Genomic DNA, 18,646 nt, shown 5'->3' with positions numbered 1-18,646 from the left:
GAGAGTATTCAAAAAGGACAAATTGACATTAAGATCTATACAGTTGAATATATTAGAACAGTTTATTATGCGTTTCTTCCAATATATATAGATGGATCAAGAAACACAGAGATAGGTCGTACTGGATCAGCTTTTTATGTTCCAGAATTTAAAATAGAAAAATATGGGAGACTAACAAATGGGACTTCAGTGTATACAGCAGAATTGGTGGCAATTCAAATGGCACTTAGTTGGGTAGAAGAAGTGATGCCTAATAAAGTTGTGATTTGTTCAGATTCAATGGCATCACTTGTAAGTCTACAAACACATCTATCAGTCAGATATGAATATGATATTTATATAGAAATATTGAATATTCTATATAGACTAAGGCAAGCTGGAATAATAATTACATTTGTTTGGGTACCGGCTCATGTAGATATACCAGGAAATGAAAGAGCTGACAAATTGGCTAAAGAGGCACTAAAACTGAACATCCCTACAAATACACTTGCATTAAGAAGAATGGAAGGAAAAAGTATAATTAAAGAAGCTTGCAATCAGAAATGGCAAAGTTATTGGAATGAATGTAAAACAGGAAGACATTTTTATAATATACACAACAATGTAAGACAAAGTAGATTGACACAAAATTTAAGTAGCTAGAGAAGATCAGGTTATTTTAACAAGACTAAGGATGGGACATACAAAACTGAATTCAACACTTCATATTATAGGAAAACATGGAACAGGATTATGCGAAATATGTCAAGTAAAGGAAACAGTTGAGCATGTGATGTTATTCTGTCCTAGGTATGAACAGGAAAGAACTGAGTTAATAAGGAAGCTACATGAAATGGGATGCAAAGAATTTTCAATCAACAACATATTAAACACTACACTAGGATCTGGGGAAATTATAAGGTCAGTTTTAAAATGTATTAAGTATAGTGGTCTTCGAAATAGAATATAGACATCGTTAACATACTACTAGACTGAAATCACTTCATACTCCAGCACAGGTGGTGGCGGTATTCACCGAAAAGTTGGTATGCGACCCGCCAATAAATCCATAGAAGAAGAAGAAGAAGAGTGAGTGGATGTGGATGGAGAGATACCCTTTGCTAAATTTTGCTACACTGCTGTGGTGATCGCTTTTATTTTATTTTCCTTCACGTGGATGAAAAGGTAAGACATCATTTATTTTTTGAATTGGGTGAAAAAAAAAAAAGAGTTTTGAGGATATTTGTTTGTATTTTCGCGGCGGAATGGCGTCCCTCCATTGGACACGGGGTTCGTTTTGTCACTGATCCTTGTGTGAGTTTTTGGAATAACTTATTTAGTGATATAGAATGGGAAGAGTTTTGGCTTCTTCGACAACATTTTTTCTTATCAAATAAAGTTGTTGAAGTTTCTATTAAAATTATCCATAACTGTTATCCGATAAATCATAAACTTGCTCAATTTAACAGTAGTATTTCACCTTCTTTTTGCCTTCAGTATGAAGAGACTATTAATCACTTGTTTTGGGATTGTACTTACTGTAAAGTCTTCTGGATTGATTGTTCAAATTTTGTTAAAAAGTATTTATATCCAAACTTCTGTATAACCCCCAAAATTGTGCTTTTTGGTTATTCTTTGATGTTAGACCCTTCTCATTGTAAATTTATTATTAATTTATTGCTTTACTGTGCTAAATTTTACATTCATAAGTGTAAATGTTAAAAAAAAACTCCCTACTTTTTTATTTTCAGGAAAGATTTTAGTATGTATTTAAACTTGTTAAGAAATTCTGATAATTCTATTGCATGTAAGACTCTTTCATGGTGTAAATCATTTAAGCTAGCTTAATTTGCTTTATTGTTTGTAACCCTCATTGTTCTTTGTTCTTTGTAATTGTAATTGTTGTTCTCTTGCATATAAAAAAAAAAAAAAAAAGAAGCTTTGCTTGCAGTAGGTGAACAGGTTGGCTTTGACAATATATCTCACGCAGGGTCGTAGGAACGACTTTGACTTTGGGGGGGACATTTCGGCCGCTATGAATCAACGTCCATCCCACCATAATAGTAACGTACAGTATGGTGACATGGTACAACATGTATGTTTTGCTCATGTGATAAGGTAATGGGAAAACAACATTCTGCGTATTGAAATGTGCAGTACGTGCTCATTTATTTCACCCCCATTTACTCTAAAAAAAATCTATTTTGCACTAGGTACACAAAATACTTCCTCTCAGTGTCTTTTGGACAAAAATGTCGCCATTGGAACCCACTAAAACTGCAATTTTTAATCTTATTGCCATTTAACTATAAAATGATGCAATCTTTGTTAATAGGCTTTTATTCTGTTGGCAGAAAATAGGCTAAAACAAACTTGCCCTCAAATAAAATAGATATAGACAAAACAGCATATTAATAGCCTAATAGAGATTGAACAGGCTACTCCAAACTGCGATTATTCTGGTTAAATTTTTTTTTTTTTTTTTTACAAATGAAAAATGTATGCATATAACATTTTATATATTAATGTTTATATATTAATGAGACTAATAATAATTATTATATTCGATAAATACAAATATTTAACAAAATTTGAAATATTACTAGTACAATTACATTTTCATTATTTAATTATTTAAGAATGAATAGATAATAATAATAACATTTATATTTTACAGAAACTGCTGGGTTACCTGTTAATATACAGACAGCATATGACTAAAAATCATTAGAAAGGTCTAAGGATTTAATGTAAAAAATAAATGAAATTCTGTGTTTTTTATCTGTGATATCAATTTCTTGAAGTCTATGTATTTAATATGCAATATGAGCCTCCTATGCATCCACTGTGGGGGGAAAAAACTGTACATTGGAGAAAAACGTGGATTGTCATATAGATTTATTTAGAGAAAAGTATTATCTTATTTATTACCCAAACGTTTAATTCATACTGGAAGCCAGAGGGCGCCCTTGAGCAGAAACTCCACATTTGCCTCAGAGAAGTAATCCTACATCGCTAGCTTCACATTAGGGCTAACGATTGGATAAATAGAAGATAGAAACGCTTTGACTGATGAAACGAAGACAATAAACACGACTGCATCAAGATATGGTGTATTTGAGTTCTTCAAGCCTTCACTATTTTCATAATAATAAGGTATGCAGTGGTGATTGAGTGCAGACTTTATCACTGTATAGAATAATATAAAACAATGCTTGTCTGCCTCATTCTGTCCAACAAAATACAACGTTATTAAACGTAGACGTATTTTGCGGGCAGGTAATTGCCTTTATCATGGGATTTGTAGTTTTATCACCGCATATGTGTACCAACACCAATATCCCCCAGAAAGAACTACTAAACACTTTTTTTTTTAGACCTAACTGAAATTTAAGACCTCGGATGAAAATCTGGCTGTTTTTAAGACATTTTAAAGCCTTAAATAAAAAAAAGTAATTTTAAGACCCCGCAGGAACCCTGTAATTTCAACCGCTTGACTGATGCTGCGTTCCAGGCAGGTTTTTGAGCCCGTAAATTACAACTTCAAACCACGACTCACGACTTTGTAGTGTTCCAGGCAAAGTCACGCCAAACTGCCTGAGCGCAAGGAATTGTGTGGTAGTTAGATGTAAACAAAGCATGTCGTACCGTATGGGGTGTATGCTCATTTACAATCATTTCTATCGCCAAAGGTGCTTACTCCTTACTTATTTGAGGGAAACGGAGGAGAAAAACAGCGCAGACGGCAAGAAAAGCTGTTATACCTTTTATTTTACGTTATTTGTATATTTGTTTCATAAACACTGCAACCGTAGGGGGCTGCCATTGTTGCTTCACGGGCTATGTGACGTCAAAACTCGTAACTGGGAGTACATTGATCTACTACGAGTTCACGGGTGGGAAGTCACGGGTTTGGCTGCCGTTCCAGTGCACTTTCACGGGTAGAAGGTTGGAAAAACACGGGTTACGGGTTGCCTGGAACGCGGCATGAGACTAATTTACCTCATACAAAGTCGAGTCGTATTCCATTTCAAAGCTGGTGCGCACCGGTAACGTATAGGGCTGTCAAAATTGCTCAAAAATGACGAAAAAAGCACGAATATTCAAACATCTGGTTGCGCATTTTATCAATGACGCGCATTACATCAATAACAGGACAAATTAATACAAAGAGACATAACTACTTGTATAGGTAGTCTATTTAAGTTTAAACATATTTGACAACGTATTACCTACACAAAAACAAGTAAATCAACTAATGGCTAAAGACCGCAGACCTCACTCTCTCTCGCCCTCACGCTCTCTGCGCATAACGGTTTAAATGAACAAACACATCGCGACTCTTGTCCCAAATATAGCAGGCTTCATTCAGTGATTGAAACAAATATTAATATAAGTTTTACAGCATATTATTGAACACTCCGAGCGAGCTGTGCTGTGGTAAACATGGAACTTTTCCTTGACATGAAACGGTAAATAATCAAACCAGTGGAAGCAGTGCATTTATCCTTCATTCATGCAATATCTCTTCAGTCAGTACCTCGGTTTCATTGCTTGACAGAACTCCAGCCTGCCCCATCCACGACACTGATCGCTCTCATGTCCTTACAAATGAACAAAATTAATTTCTCCGTTATGGCCTCTTGTCGTGTTGCAGACAGAGAGCTTGTGGCGGGCGATGCAAAGTAAGGCTGGTCCAGTTTGCACATACAAATTAGTTGCTTATATTTACAAAACGAGCCTACAAAAGCATAAAGCCCGTTTAATAAAGAAAAGTTAACGAAACTAAGTGAAAACTCACTAAAGTGTTTAGTGAAATTAGAAAACATTTAGATATCATAAATTGAGTTGTATAAGTTAACGTTACATTTCTACATACATTTTGTTCTCATGTCACAAGTAATATCAAGGTTTATTTTGATCTGTTTTACATGATTCTTTTGTAGTGTGGTTTTCGGTGAAGTGTACTAAAATAAATATCGTCACCTGTGTCCATTAGCCCACTTCTTCTTGACGCTTTTCCTGATTGTTTATAGAACAATTACTCCGAGTCGCCCTCTGTCGTTTCAAAGAAAAGCACAACGGCGAGCGCGTCAAATATAAACACCTCGTCCGTTTTGGGGAGGAGCGCGTGCAGTCAGCGGAGGCTCGCGCAGCGGAGACAGGCCAAAGTACACAAGGCTTCAGGCGCGCTAGCGCGTCCACTCGCAAAGCAGACATCCACGCCTCTACTACCGCGGGCGTTTTTTTTCCCCCACATTTTTTTATTTATTCGAATATTAATTTTCACCTTCGAAATTCGTTATTTAAAAACTATTCGAATATATATTCGAATTTAGAATATTCGTTGACAGCCCTAGTAACGATCAGATGCTCTGAGTCCGACTATAGGTGAAAAGTGAAGAATATGAAGTTGGTGGGCGAATGGTGATTATTCAAATATTGTATAGCATGAAATGGGACCTATCACTCTGGCTTTGACTTGCTGGCAAAACCGAATATCTTTGTCGCACTCGCGCTTTCAAAATAAAAGTTCCAAATGTACAGTTTTTGTCCCTGCGGTAAAGGCACATTTTTGGGTGGGACACATGCAGCATTTTCAAATATTGAGGGGGACACATCCCCCCCATCCCCCCCAGTTGTTGTTTCAGGTGTACAACCTTTCATTCCCAATGAATTAATTGAACAAGAATTGCGTAGGTTTGGCAAATTTGCAAGTGGTTTTAAGATGGTGACTCTTGGGTGTAAAGATGTGCGTTTAAAACACGTTATCTCGCTTCGCAAGCAAGTGTTCATGTTCCTGGATTCTCCAACACAATCTTTAGATGTATCATTTAAGGTAAAGTATGAAGGAGGATATTATACTGTGTATGCATGAAATGTTTTGAATATGGGGATGCGGGGCACAAGCGTCTTGTGTGCCTGCACAGAAAACAGGTTGAACGCACAGAAAGCCAGATTGAACAAGTGTATGATGCTGTTAGGCAAGAAGTGATTTCACCTTCTAGTAAGTCTACTACTCAGGGAGAACAAATGCATGGTGCAGTTAGTGAGAATCCGGAGTTGGTGATGGAAGGAGAGGATTGTCTTCCGGGGCCGTCATTTTTTGTTGAAAATGCGGTGTTGGTTTCAAAAGATGTTGAAAACACAGAGGAAAAAACTAGTGAAAGTGAGCACCTTGAACAGAATGTTTTAGCTGCAACTTTGGAGAAGGAAGTGTTTTCTTTTTCGAATGGTGGGAATCCAGTGATGCTGAAGAGATGGAACAGGATGAGTCAGATGGAGAGGGATTTGATGGACCAAATAGGTTGAAAGTAGGGCTGTAACGATTTGACCAAAAATAAAAACCTCGATTAATTGAACATTTGACCTCGATTACGATTAATGAACGATTATTTTGCTTTTGCTTTTTTTTTGCCCTCATAAGGTTTTTGAGTAAGTTCACTAATAAGGTTTGTACTGTAAATATTTTCTACTATTAAAGGTGGAATTTTTTTTTTCTAATGAAAAAGTGCATTGTGATTTTAAAATACTTGAAGGAAACGGTTCACTTTCAGCAGTTATTGTCTATGGAGCAGATTTCTGTTTGTTGTACATCAGATACAGATAAATTAGCACATAGGCCTACATTACATTTATTTGAATGCGTTAATGAGAGAGTGATTGTGTGTGAATTACTCTTACTGTCCCTATTCATTATGAAGCTGTGGTTTGTACTTACTTCAAAGGTATTAAAATGTATGCCTATAACGGTTGAGTTTCTAAGCTACTTTAGTGACTTTACTTTAGTCACAGCTTTTGTCTGAGTGTTCGTTTGTCAAATTATATCAGGCATTAGTTCAACATAATACGCATCTGATGGTCGAAACTCGCTTTAATGTTCAAACTGGCAGGGCTTAAACCACATATAAATGACAAGCTTTGTGAGGACGCAGGTGAAAGGTCTGCCTTCAGGGCGCGCGCATTTTCAGAGACGCGATCACGGCTCGGCTCTCGGTGTCACTGAAAAAAGCTGAGCTCTGAACGGAGAAGTTTTCCGTATTGTTGTTTTTGAATAGTGCACAATCGCTTTAAATGTTGAAACTGGCAAGCCTTTAAGCGCATTTACTTGACAAACTTTATGAGCACGAAAGTGAAAGCGGCTTCTGGGCTTGCGCGCGCCGTCTATGTGTGTGTGTGTGTGTGTATCAGCGCGTAGGCTATAAGAACAGCAATTAACTGACCTGTATAAACTGTGTAAAACATGCAGTTACTATAGTGATTCTGGGTATCTATTAGGGTTGGGCATCGAGAACCGGTTCCAACTTGGAACCGTTTAAAAAATAACGATGCCATTGGACTCGTTTAGAAATTGTTTTCGTTTCCGATCATCGGTTCCAAACGCGCAAGTTTTCAGAAGTGCTTGCCGCGCCCGTTTGTTCTGTTGGAGCCATGGAGCACGGTAAGCGGCGCTCAAAAGTGTGGCTTTATTTCACTTAAAAAAAAAAAAAGCCTGGGTCGGCACAGTGCAACACATATGACAAACTTATTTCTTGCACGGGAGGATGCACTACAAATATGTGGTGTATAAATTAACGAGTGTAGCGTGTTAGAAATGCTGCGCAGGTCTGTCCTCCTCAGGCAACCCTGCGCTAACCAACGTTATTAAAGGGATAGTTCACCCTGAAATGAAAATAAAGCCTTCTTTTACTTACCCTGATGTTGTCCCAGTGCCCTATGTCCTATGACCTATGACATTTAAAATCCTGCACGCGCTCCTTCCTATTATGGCAGTGAATGGCGATCAGCTAAAACATTACAAAAAATAAACAAATGTATCACGCAACGATACAGGGAGACGCGCGCCATATAGAAAGTGTTCAGGGGGCACACTATAAGGTTTTGCGAGAAAGAAACCGTATTATTCAGTCAAAACACTGAGCTCGGCCGTTATTCTGAGTGCGCTCCTCTGTGTACACTTAAGAGCCATCAGCAGTATATGATATGAACGTATATAATAAGAAATAATACTAATAATATAATCTCCTTAAGTGAATATTGTGTACCGGTTGTCATGACAATATTGCACGAGGCTACTGCGGCTTGGAGTGCGCACACACAGGAACACGTGCATTTGAACAACAGCTGGGTGAGTAAAAGATGGCTTTATTTTCATTTCAGGGTGAACTAACATTATCCCACCTCGTCATAATCAGGTAAGTGATTGTAGTGTAATAACAAAGCCCTTGACCAAATTGCGAATTGTGGTGAACAACAACGTTACTGAAATTATTTTTCCCCCTCGTAGATAAATGTAGCTATACGCAAATTGCCCACGCTATTAGCAGTCCTAATATGACTGCTGTTAATGCTATTGTTAAACCGGGACTCGTTGTGAAACTCCATTCACCTTTGCAGCAAAGCAAGTGAAAATGCCAGCGGAGAAAGTCCCAAAACTAAAACTCATTATTGAATCAAAATACAATTTTCCTCTGTGAAATGAGCCTGTGACATGTTGTGACTCCACCCCTCAAAGAATCGGAATCGAGTATCGAAAAGAACCGTAATCGAAACTAAGAATCGGAATCAGAATCGTTCAAATCAAAACGATGCCCAACCCTAGTGATGTTTTTGAACAACGTTGATCAAGTGAATGAAGTTGTAGAGACTGGGATTGTTGTGAATGATTCCCTTACTCCAGTCATGCCTTTGGTACAACCGGCGAAAAGAATAGTATTGTCAAATGTCCCGCCGTTTATTAAAGCAGCACTAGGTAACTTTTCAACCTTCATAATATATTTTCAAAACTCTTGTGATGATACATCGACTTACAATAGGTTGAATGACACGTCTGCCATAGCCTGACGGGGTCTGTATCGTTTTTAATCGCACTTTTAAACTTCGGGTTTCGGGTAGTAACCCGAGAACAAAAAGAACTACAAAATTAGACTGCTTTACGGCATATACGTCACTTCCACCACCATCCCCACTTCCTTAAATTCGGACGTGCGTGAAAAAATCGCTCGCAAATCATTTGTTTGCCGAATGTTATAGTCATGGCCGAAGCAGCACAGAAAAATAAGAAAGCAAAGGTTTTGTCTGAGGAAAGCAAAAAGAGAAAACGAGAAAGTGATCGGATTAAAGGCAGGACGAGGATCAACATTGGGCCAGCGTTTGCTCGTTGACGTGAGCTGAAGGAGGAGGGGCTACATTCTTGCAAGTAAATACGTAATACATACAAAATCATATTTTAGGATACCTAACATGTCTGTGATATTGGTTTATTTGTCTTTCCTCAAGCTTTAATGCAAATCGATTTTTCGAATTTGCAGATTCATCTATGGTAGCTTGATATTATAATATTGACGATACATGGTTATTACCTACCACTCAAACATTGAATTGAAGTATCATATAGATTCTGTAAAACGGGAACCAATAGACTAGGCTACTATAATGACGCTGGCTTGTAAACGTGAGCATCGCGATCATTTGGCGTTTGAAAAAAATAAAACCCATGAAATTGTATTCATATGACATGCTGAAACATATGCCACTGTACCTGGGATGAAGACATTTCACACGCGACGCAAGCAGAACACCTGCATGTGAACTCCTCCTGCAGAGTTCAGGGCTATCATAGTTGTCATGTCAACAAATGCACGTGCGATGCATCCCCTGATGTAGAGTGACCGTTTACGACAGTAGTAGAGGACAATACTGTTTCACAACTGTAGGGGGAGCCCGAGAGCAAAAGTTACCTAGTGCGGCTTTAAAAATGAAGTGATTGAAAGGGAATTGTCCAGACACGGAAAGGTTGTGTCAAAAATAAAGAAAATCCCACTCGGTTGTAAATCTCCACAGCTGAAGCACGTTGTATCTTTTCGGAGGCAGGTGCACATGATCTTAAATAACCAGAATGAAGAGTTAAATTTGGCCATGAAGTTTAAGATTGACGAATTTCTTTATTTTTGCTACGTCAGATTCAATGAAGTATTTTGGTTGTGGACAAGAGGGTCACGTGATACGCGTGTGCCCTGAGAAAAATGCAGATCAGAACCACAATACAAGTGACACGCATAATACAGATCATGCACAAACTAGCGATTAGGGCTGTAACGATTTGACCAAAAATAAAAACCTCGATTAATTGAACATTTTACCTCGATTACGATTAATGAATGATTATTTTGCTTTTTGTTTGCTTTTTTTTTTTTGCCTCGTAAGGTTCAGTAATTTCCTGATAAGGTTTTTACTGTAAATATTTTCTACTATTAAAGGTGGATTTTTTTTCTTCTAATGAAAAAGTGCATTTCTTTTTGATTTTAAAACACTTGAAGGAAACGGTTCACTTTCAGCAGTTATTGTCTATGGAGCAGATTTCTGCTTGTACATCAGATACAGATACATTAACACAGTAGGCCTACATTACATTTATTTGAATGCATTAATGAGAGAGTGATTGTGTGTGAATTACTCATTACCGTCTCTATTCATTATGAAGCTGCGGTTTGTACTTAGCCTACTTCAAAGGTATTAAAATATATGCTATAACGGTTGAGTTTCTGAGCTACTTTAGTGACTTTACTTTAGTCACAGGACAGTGTTGACACTGCGTTTCTGCGCTGCTTTGCGCGCGATCTTCACGTGATGTGCGAGCTTCTGTCTGAGTGTTCGTTTGTCACAATATATCAGGCATTAGTTCAACATAATACACATCTGATGTTCTAAACTCGCTTTAATGTTCAAACTGGCAGGGCTTAAAACATACAAATGACAAAGCTTTGTGAGGACGCAGTTGAGGACGCGCACGCGTTTAAATGTTGAAACTGACACGCCTTTAAACGCATTTACTTGACAAACTTTATGAGCACGAAAGTGAAAGCGATCTGGCTTCGGGGCTTGCGCGCGCCGCGTGTGTGTGTGTGTGTGTGTGTGTGTGTGTCGGCGGCAGCGCGTATAGGCTATAAGAACGATGATTAACTGACCTGTATATAAACTGTGTAAAACATGCAGTTACTATAGTGATTCTGGGCATCTATAAACACAGATAACTGCTCCTGCTTCTCTCTGTGTGCCTGAAAACTGCACTTGATGTGACTGACGGGGCGGAGTCACGTAAAAACCGAAATAACCGACATGGGAAAAATACGTCGGTTAGAGGTTCTGAATGTCTGTTTCGGTTATTTTTCGATTAATCGTACAGCCCTACTAGCGATACAGTTTCTTGTGTTGACAAAAGTGGAAGTGATGATTCTGAAAGCAATAAAGATAAGAGTGTGGCCTCAAATGAAACTGTGCATGAAGGTGTTTCTGAGGTTAGTGAGCAGGTCGTAGAGTCTGCTGTGGATGATGTTGACATGACAGATGATCAAAGTATTTTCAAAACACCGACATTAAAAAGAAAAACTAAGACTAAAGATAAAGAAAACAGGGCTAGTAAGAAAGCCACCGGAGCAGCTGTTGTTGATACAAGCGAGGTGGACTCGAGAGTCGAGTAATGTTGAGGACTGTTATGGATCGTCTGTTATGGACAGTGATTGTGAATCATCAGACTCGGTGAGCTCAGCTTCACAGAAGCGAACTGGCCGCAGTGCTTACGTTTTGGATAAAGTAAAAAAATGTCTTCAGGCCACGAAAGGCATGAAAGGTGTAAATGTAGAGGATTACTTCCCAGATCGTGAGCTATTTATAGATTCTACCAGGGCTTTAATGAAGGAGGGTGGAGCTTTCACTGAACAAGAAGTATTTAGGCTGAAGAAAATTGTCCAGAAGTTAAAGCTAAAATTAATAAATGATGAATTTGAACCAGTCTAGCTTCTCTTCTTTTTTTTTTGAGATGTTTGTTACTGGTGTGCTCAATTTACCTTTTTATGAGTAGGATACGATTGGGCACTCTTAACTTAAATGGTGCACGGGACAGCAAGAAAAGCGCAATGCTTTATGAACTGATTAAAAAAAAGAAAATTGATATAATGCTAGTTCAGGAAACTCATAGCGATGCTTTGAATGAGAATTAATGGTTAATGGAATGGGGTGGGTTGATTATTTTAAGCCACAAAAATCACTGTAGTGGTGGTTTAGCTGTACTTTTTAAGAAAAACGTTATACCAGTTTCATATGAGACAGAACATGTTGTTGAGGGACATTTAATGAAAGTAACAGCAAAGTTTTGAAAAAATGGTTTTAGTTTTTAGAAACGTGTATGCTCCTGTTGTTGGTCCTGAAAGGGTTGTTCTTTTTGATAAATTAAGTAATATTTTGTCAAACTGTAAAGAGGAAGAGTTCATATTTGTTGGAGGAGACTAATTGTACGGCAAATGATGGAATGGATAGGAACCATAAAGAGCCACATCTAGCTTCCCAACATGCTATGAGAAAGCTTATAGAAGAGCATGATTTGTGTGTGTGATGCATGTTCGTTTAGATGCGGGAAGGAAGAAGATGGGGTCGGCGTAACTGGGACTGCACTTTATTTGATCTCACGATCCTCAAAACTGTCAAGCGCTCAGCGCGTTCAGAACTCATAAATTTTCCACTCAAAACATGTAACGTTGCAATTCAAACTCAATATCTTTGACACGTGTCTCCCAGTCAGTGTCTGCAGTCCCAGTCGTCAACTCTCGCCCTCTCTCTCCAAACAGCGGCTTTTACGGTCTCTCCACGCCAATTACTGGAATGAGACACAGGTGTTCGTGATCTGCACTTGACCTACTTACTCACCGCTCGTCTCCGCAGTTCCTCGCTCCTGCTACAGACTTCGCAGAACCACGCCCCCTCGGCCACAGTGTGATATATGGAGAACTTTATATAAAGGACAAAGGCAGTACACATGGGTGCAAACAAAACAAAATGCTATTTCCATGGCTAGACTGGATAGGTTCTGAAGTGTACTGAAAATTAATGGTGGTCTTACTGCTCCTTTTCAAATCAACAGGGGTATTAGACAAGGCTGTGCACTTTCAGGAATGTTGTATGCTCTTGCCATTGAACCTTTACTTGTTAAGATCAGAGAGAGCATTGAAGGTTGGACCATACCTTGCTCTGGAGCCAATTGTAAGGTATCTGCATATGCAAACGATATTATTGTTTTGGTTAAAGGGTAAAATGATGTTGATCTTCTTAAAGACATTTTAAACAAGTTTGGTACAATTTCCTCTGCCAAAGTTAATTGGTCCAAAAGTGAAGCCATAGTGAGTGGTAAATGGTCTCATGGTCTTCCTAAATTACCAGGTGGTTTGTCTTGGAAGAGAGATGGGTTAAAGTATTTAGGAGTACTTTTCACTGGATTCTGCAGAGCATACTTTTTTTACCCAGAGATGAAGGAGGACAAGGACTTATCCATTTGCCCAGCAGGGGGGCAGCCTTTCGACTTCTGTTTATTCAAAGGTACCTTACAGGACCTAAGGATCTAGTCTGGAGAAAAGTGGCTGATGTTATCTTTAATCAAGCTGGCAGACTGGGATTGAACTCTGGTTTGTTTTTGATGGATTCAAGTAAGCTGCAGTGCAACGGACTGACACCTTTTTATAAGGGACTTTTTAAAGTGTGGGACTTCGAAAAGAGGAGGCTGGAGCCGACGTCCTCGTTGTACTGGCTTCTGGAGGAACCTCTTATAAATGGAGCCCGGTTTGATGTTACTTGTGAAGTTACACCTGGACTGATTCATTGTTTAATTTCCACTAAGACTTTAAAACTGCACCAGTTGTTGGATGTTGCTGGTTCTGGCTTGAATGATGCTCAGTCCATGGCCTCACATCTAGGTGTGCATTCTGTACGGCATGTAGGAAAAGTTCTGGATTTAAAAAAAAATAAATTTGCAGAGGTAGAAAACAAATAGTTATTTGATTATTATAATGGGGAAACTGGTTCCTAATAGTACAGATCCCTTTCCAAATATTTCTCTTAGTCCCAATCTCAAATCTGGACCCTTTCTGAGCCTGAGGGGACTAGAAGGTTTAAGTTTGCAGGATGTTCAGAGTAAAGTTTTGTATAAATGTCTTGTAAAAGTTTTAAATAAAGCTAAATTAAAAGAGCACAGTGATACAGTGTGGAGAGAGAAATTGGGAATGAATGATGGAGATAAACCTGTTTGGAGAGTTTTATACAAACCACCAATTGAAAAACATACAGGTGATATTCAGTGGAGAGTTTTACACGGCGCAGTTGCTGTAAATGCATTTGTGAGTTTAATTAAACCCTAATGTATCAAGTGATCTTGGGGAGATATTTTGTTCTAAGATTTGGATTCTTGGACCCAAATATAGTGTGGCGCAAAGAGTAAAAATTCAATTGTTGAATTTTTTACTTGGGCAAGCCAAACTTGCTGTTTATTTAACTAGGAAAAACAAAATAGAAGGTAGAGAAGGACAATGTGTGGTTACAGTATTTGAAAATATTGTAAAAGCAAGGGTTTTGTTTGATTTCAAGTTCTATAAACTGATGAATGACTTGGAAAGCTTTTTGCCCAAATGGTGTTTTAACAGAGTTATTTGTACAGTCGATGATGAAATATTGGTCTTTACTATCATGTTACAATAAGTCTTGCTTTTTGTGCCTGTGTTTTTTTTATTTTCTGGATAATGTGATGTTTTGCTGATGTTGTCTCTCTCTCTCTCTCTCTGTCTCTCTCTGTCTCTGTCTCTCTCTCCCCATTGGAACGATTTTAGCGGGTCTTACATATGCCTGTTGAAAACTGTACCGTAAAAGATTTCCCAAATCACAATAGTCTATTTGAGCCTAGTGCGGCCTGAATAGGTGACCAGTTGTCAGGCTGATTTAAATAATGGCTTGAACCATTGGACCATTTAAAACTGCAAACTGTCCTTGCCTGTCATCTTAAACTTTGAATAATTGAGAGCAATTGTTAGTGAGATGAGCATCTGCTAAATGAGCAACAGTGACCACAATTCACACCTTCAGTCCATGAAGACTCCCACAGCTGTTCAGAGTTTAAATGCTGGAGAGCGTTCATTAGAGTTTAAATGTTCTCCCACAGGAGAAGAAGCATCAAGCCGGAAGAATTACTCCAGGAGAAACTACTAACACTATTGTAAAGATGGAGTTTGAGGAAGAACCCTGCAGAATGAGAGACGAAGAGGAACAAATAGGTTGGTGTTTTTCTTCATTCTCTTTAATGACTGATGAGGAACTTTAAGATGAAAAGTGGCAGAGAACAATATATACTAGATAGATTTTTTCTAGATTGAGGTTCACTTACATTCCTTCTTGTTGTACATTTGTCCTTTAAATGAATATTGAGATTGAATATGCTGATTTTAGACCCAATGGAAGTGAATAAAGACAAACAAAATTGGTTTAAAAAACCTCATAATTTTGCAATTGCAGATGGAAACACAGTCATTTCACAGACTAAAAAGAAATTCACACACAAAAAAGCTGGAAAACCTGGAGTCAAGGGATCGTTCCCCTGCTCTGAGTGTGGAACGAGTTTCTCACGCAAACCAGACCTTACCCGACACATGAGAATTCACACTGGAGAAAATCTGTTCACCTGCTCTCAGTGTGGAAAGGATTTCACAGAGAAAGGAAAGTTGGATGTACACATGAGAGTTCACACTGGAGAAAGACCGTTCGCATGCACTGAATGTGGAAAGAGTTACATACATGAGCCAGACCTTAACAGACACATGAGAGTTCACACTGGAGAAAAACCATTCAAATGCACTGAATGTGGAAGGAGTTTCATTGACAAAAAATGCTTAACTATGCACATGAGAATTCACACTGGAGAAAAACCGTTCACATGCACTGAATGTGGAAAGAGTTTCACATCCCAAAGCTTTTATAGAAATCATCTGCGTATTCACTCTGGAGTGAAGTCGTTCAGCTGTGATCAGTGTGATAAAACATTTGCTTTGGCAATGTACTTAAAAAAGCACCTTAAAGTTCATGCAGGTGTGAAGCCTTACAGTTGTTCTTTTTGTGAAAAGAGTTTTATGTATCTGCAAAAGTTAAAAGAGCATGAGCGTGTTCATACTGGTGTGAGACCTTATATGTGCTTTGACTGTGGGAAGACCTACATTACATCCGACGCCTTAAAAACGCACCAGATAATTCATACTGAAGAGAAACCGTACAAGTGCTCACACTGTGGAAAGAGTTTCTTTTCCTCATCATACTTGAAATCTCATGAGAGAATTCATACCGGAGAGAAGCCGCACCAGTGCTCTTCATGCGGGAAGAGTTTCACCCACTTACCTAATCTACTGGTCCATGTGAAGAAACGTTGCCCAAAGTCATCCAAAACGCTTACAAGTTAATGTGATGTTCAGATAAAACAAAAGCTGGAAATACTTCCAACAGACTGATTTATCTCGGAAGACAATTTGTTAAAATTAGTAGTGAAATCTGATCATTTGAAAGGACATTTTAGGAAGGTTAAAGTAGTTCAGAAAATGTGTGTTGCTGTGAAATGCCAACATTTATTAAGAGATGCATTATTTTAAATTGATCACATATGAGCATTTCTGAAACATTTGGAACATTAGTTAGTTAAAAGCATTATCTATACCACACACAGCTTGATTTGTTTAGTCCAGTTGTTTGGTGAAGAACATATTGAAAAGCTGTTATTGTGTTGAAATCACTGAGACTCTGTGAATGTTCATGAGCTGTGGGTGTTAGAAGCTCAATATGTGAACAAAATATATCAAAATCAGTCAAGTTTGGATAAGGGTTAGGATATAGGTTATGGCTGAATGGGAACTTTTGTTGTGTCTATTGCATCTTAAATGTTTTGTGTAATGTAATGATTGCACATTTTGAAACTAACATTTGATGAATAAATGTACTTTCCCCCCATGAAATCTCTGGGTTAACACAACTATCAATTTTAAATAAAAAAAATTCCCTTTATATGTATAAATGTTTTCTCTCATATGGCCTCTGACACACACACACACACACACACACACACACACACACACACACACAAATGTTTACAGGGACTCTCCATAGGCGTAATGGTTTTCATACCGTACAAACAGTATAATCTCCCTTATATGAGCCCTACACTGCAAAAAAGGTTTGTCTAAAACAAGATAAAAACACTAAATCTGAGGGAAAAGGTACTCAAAACAAGTGAAATTATCTGTCCATGCAGCAAGATAATTTCATTTGACAAGATTTCTTGAATTAAGATAGTTAAATCTAGAAATAAGTATGTCTACAGAGGTATTTGGAAGGCTTAAAATAAGCAGAAAATGCTGGTTTGAAGATCAGGGGCCTCATTTATAAAACTTTGCGTAGGATTTGCGTCAGAAGTGGCGTACGGATGCAATTATTGGGGAATCCCTATTAATCCCTATCCCTATTATCTATGTGGAAATGGGAAATAGTTCAGTGCAAATATAATTTCTTGCAGCTTTCTGAATGGTTGAGACATACGTCATATGTTATTTTATCGAAAATAAAACAAACTAAAGGCATTTGCATGAATACCATGATTCCGTAGCTGATGAAGAATTTTTTACTATGAAAACAACTTTCCCCAGTGGACAATTAATACATCTATCTATCTATTTATCTATATATCTCCCTAATTATCTATCTATCCGTCTATCTAATTGCATCTATATCTGCTCCGCCAGACGGACACATTGACGAGAATATCAGTTTTGTACATTATTTCGTTCTGTTTACCATATTATTTATGAGGATGAATTGCATAACATGCCAATATTGTTGCAGAACATATTTCACTTTTTTTTTTTTTGCATTTCTGTTGTAATTTTCGTTAGATTTTGTTTGTTTTACACTGCAGATCGATCAAACCGGTGTTCGTGTAGGCTGTTAATTGTAATACTTGCTTTGTGAAGTCTTCCAGTTATTTATGAGAGGCAGTATTGCCATTTCTTTTACACAACGGTCTACAGTTTCACACACTCTCACGTGTTTCTTCCATCTGCCGACGGTGTCGCCATTTCTCATTTCAACCGTTTTTGTGCGTCCGCCTGGGTCAGAGCTTGCGTGAAGGACCGCACATTTTCCCGTCAAGTTTGCTTTTTATAAATACCAATTATTGCGTAGAGAGTGGCGTACGGCTTTTTTTGTGCGTACGCAACGTTTATAAATGAGGCCCCAGATTACTTAATTTTAAATAGTACAGCCCCAAAATAAGTGAAATATTCTAAATATAAGCATAAATGCTGGTTTTAAGATCAGATTACTTAAAATTTTACTTTTTACAGCTTCAAAATAAGTGAAATATACTAAATATAAGCAATTGCATATTTTGTTAAATAAGTTTTCTTACTTTTAGCAAATTAAGCTGAAGATTAGTGTGGCGGAGGGGGCGTGGTTTCGCGAGGTCTGCAGCGGGAGAGAGAGGGCGGAACCGAGCGGTGAGTAAGTAGGTCAAGTGCAGATCACAAACACCTGTGTCTCATTGCAGTAATTGGCGTGGAGAGACCACATAAAAGCCGCTCCGGGACGAGAGAGAGACACTCACCACTGGGACTCGAGAGACGACACACGCAGAGAGGAACTGTCCAAACCGACAAGTGATACGGAAAAAGAGAGTTTATGCTGAAGTTTATGTTGTGCGAAAGTGCACACTGTTTGTTTATTGAGCAACAAGAATAAAAGAGAGTACTCACGAGTCCCAGTACACCGACCCAGTCTTCTTCCTTCCTACACCCACAAGAACCTACACTACACTGGT

At 38.2% G+C, this 18,646-nt stretch overlaps 1 protein-coding gene across 1 annotated transcript; it reads left to right on the top strand.

The window, feature by feature from the left end:
* Positions 1 to 1,051: 1,051 nt before the first annotated feature.
* Positions 1,052 to 16,844, top strand: LOC307136997 (uncharacterized protein). Its single transcript, XM_079834415.1, has 3 exons — positions 1,052 to 1,167; positions 14,960 to 15,071; positions 15,310 to 16,844. Exons 2-3 carry the CDS (start codon positions 15,020 to 15,022, stop codon positions 16,242 to 16,244), a joined length of 987 nt encoding a protein of 328 aa, XP_079690541.1. The 5' UTR covers positions 1,052 to 1,167; positions 14,960 to 15,019; the 3' UTR covers positions 16,245 to 16,844.
* The last annotated feature ends 1,802 nt before the right edge of the window (positions 16,845 to 18,646 follow it).

This window comes from Gobio gobio (assembly GCF_949357685.1).
Source record: "Gobio gobio genome assembly, chromosome: 14".
NCBI lineage: Eukaryota > Metazoa > Chordata > Actinopteri > Cypriniformes > Gobionidae > Gobio > Gobio gobio.
The sequence above is the reverse complement of the archived record's forward strand: the minus strand, read 5'-3'. Positions and strand labels throughout refer to the sequence as shown.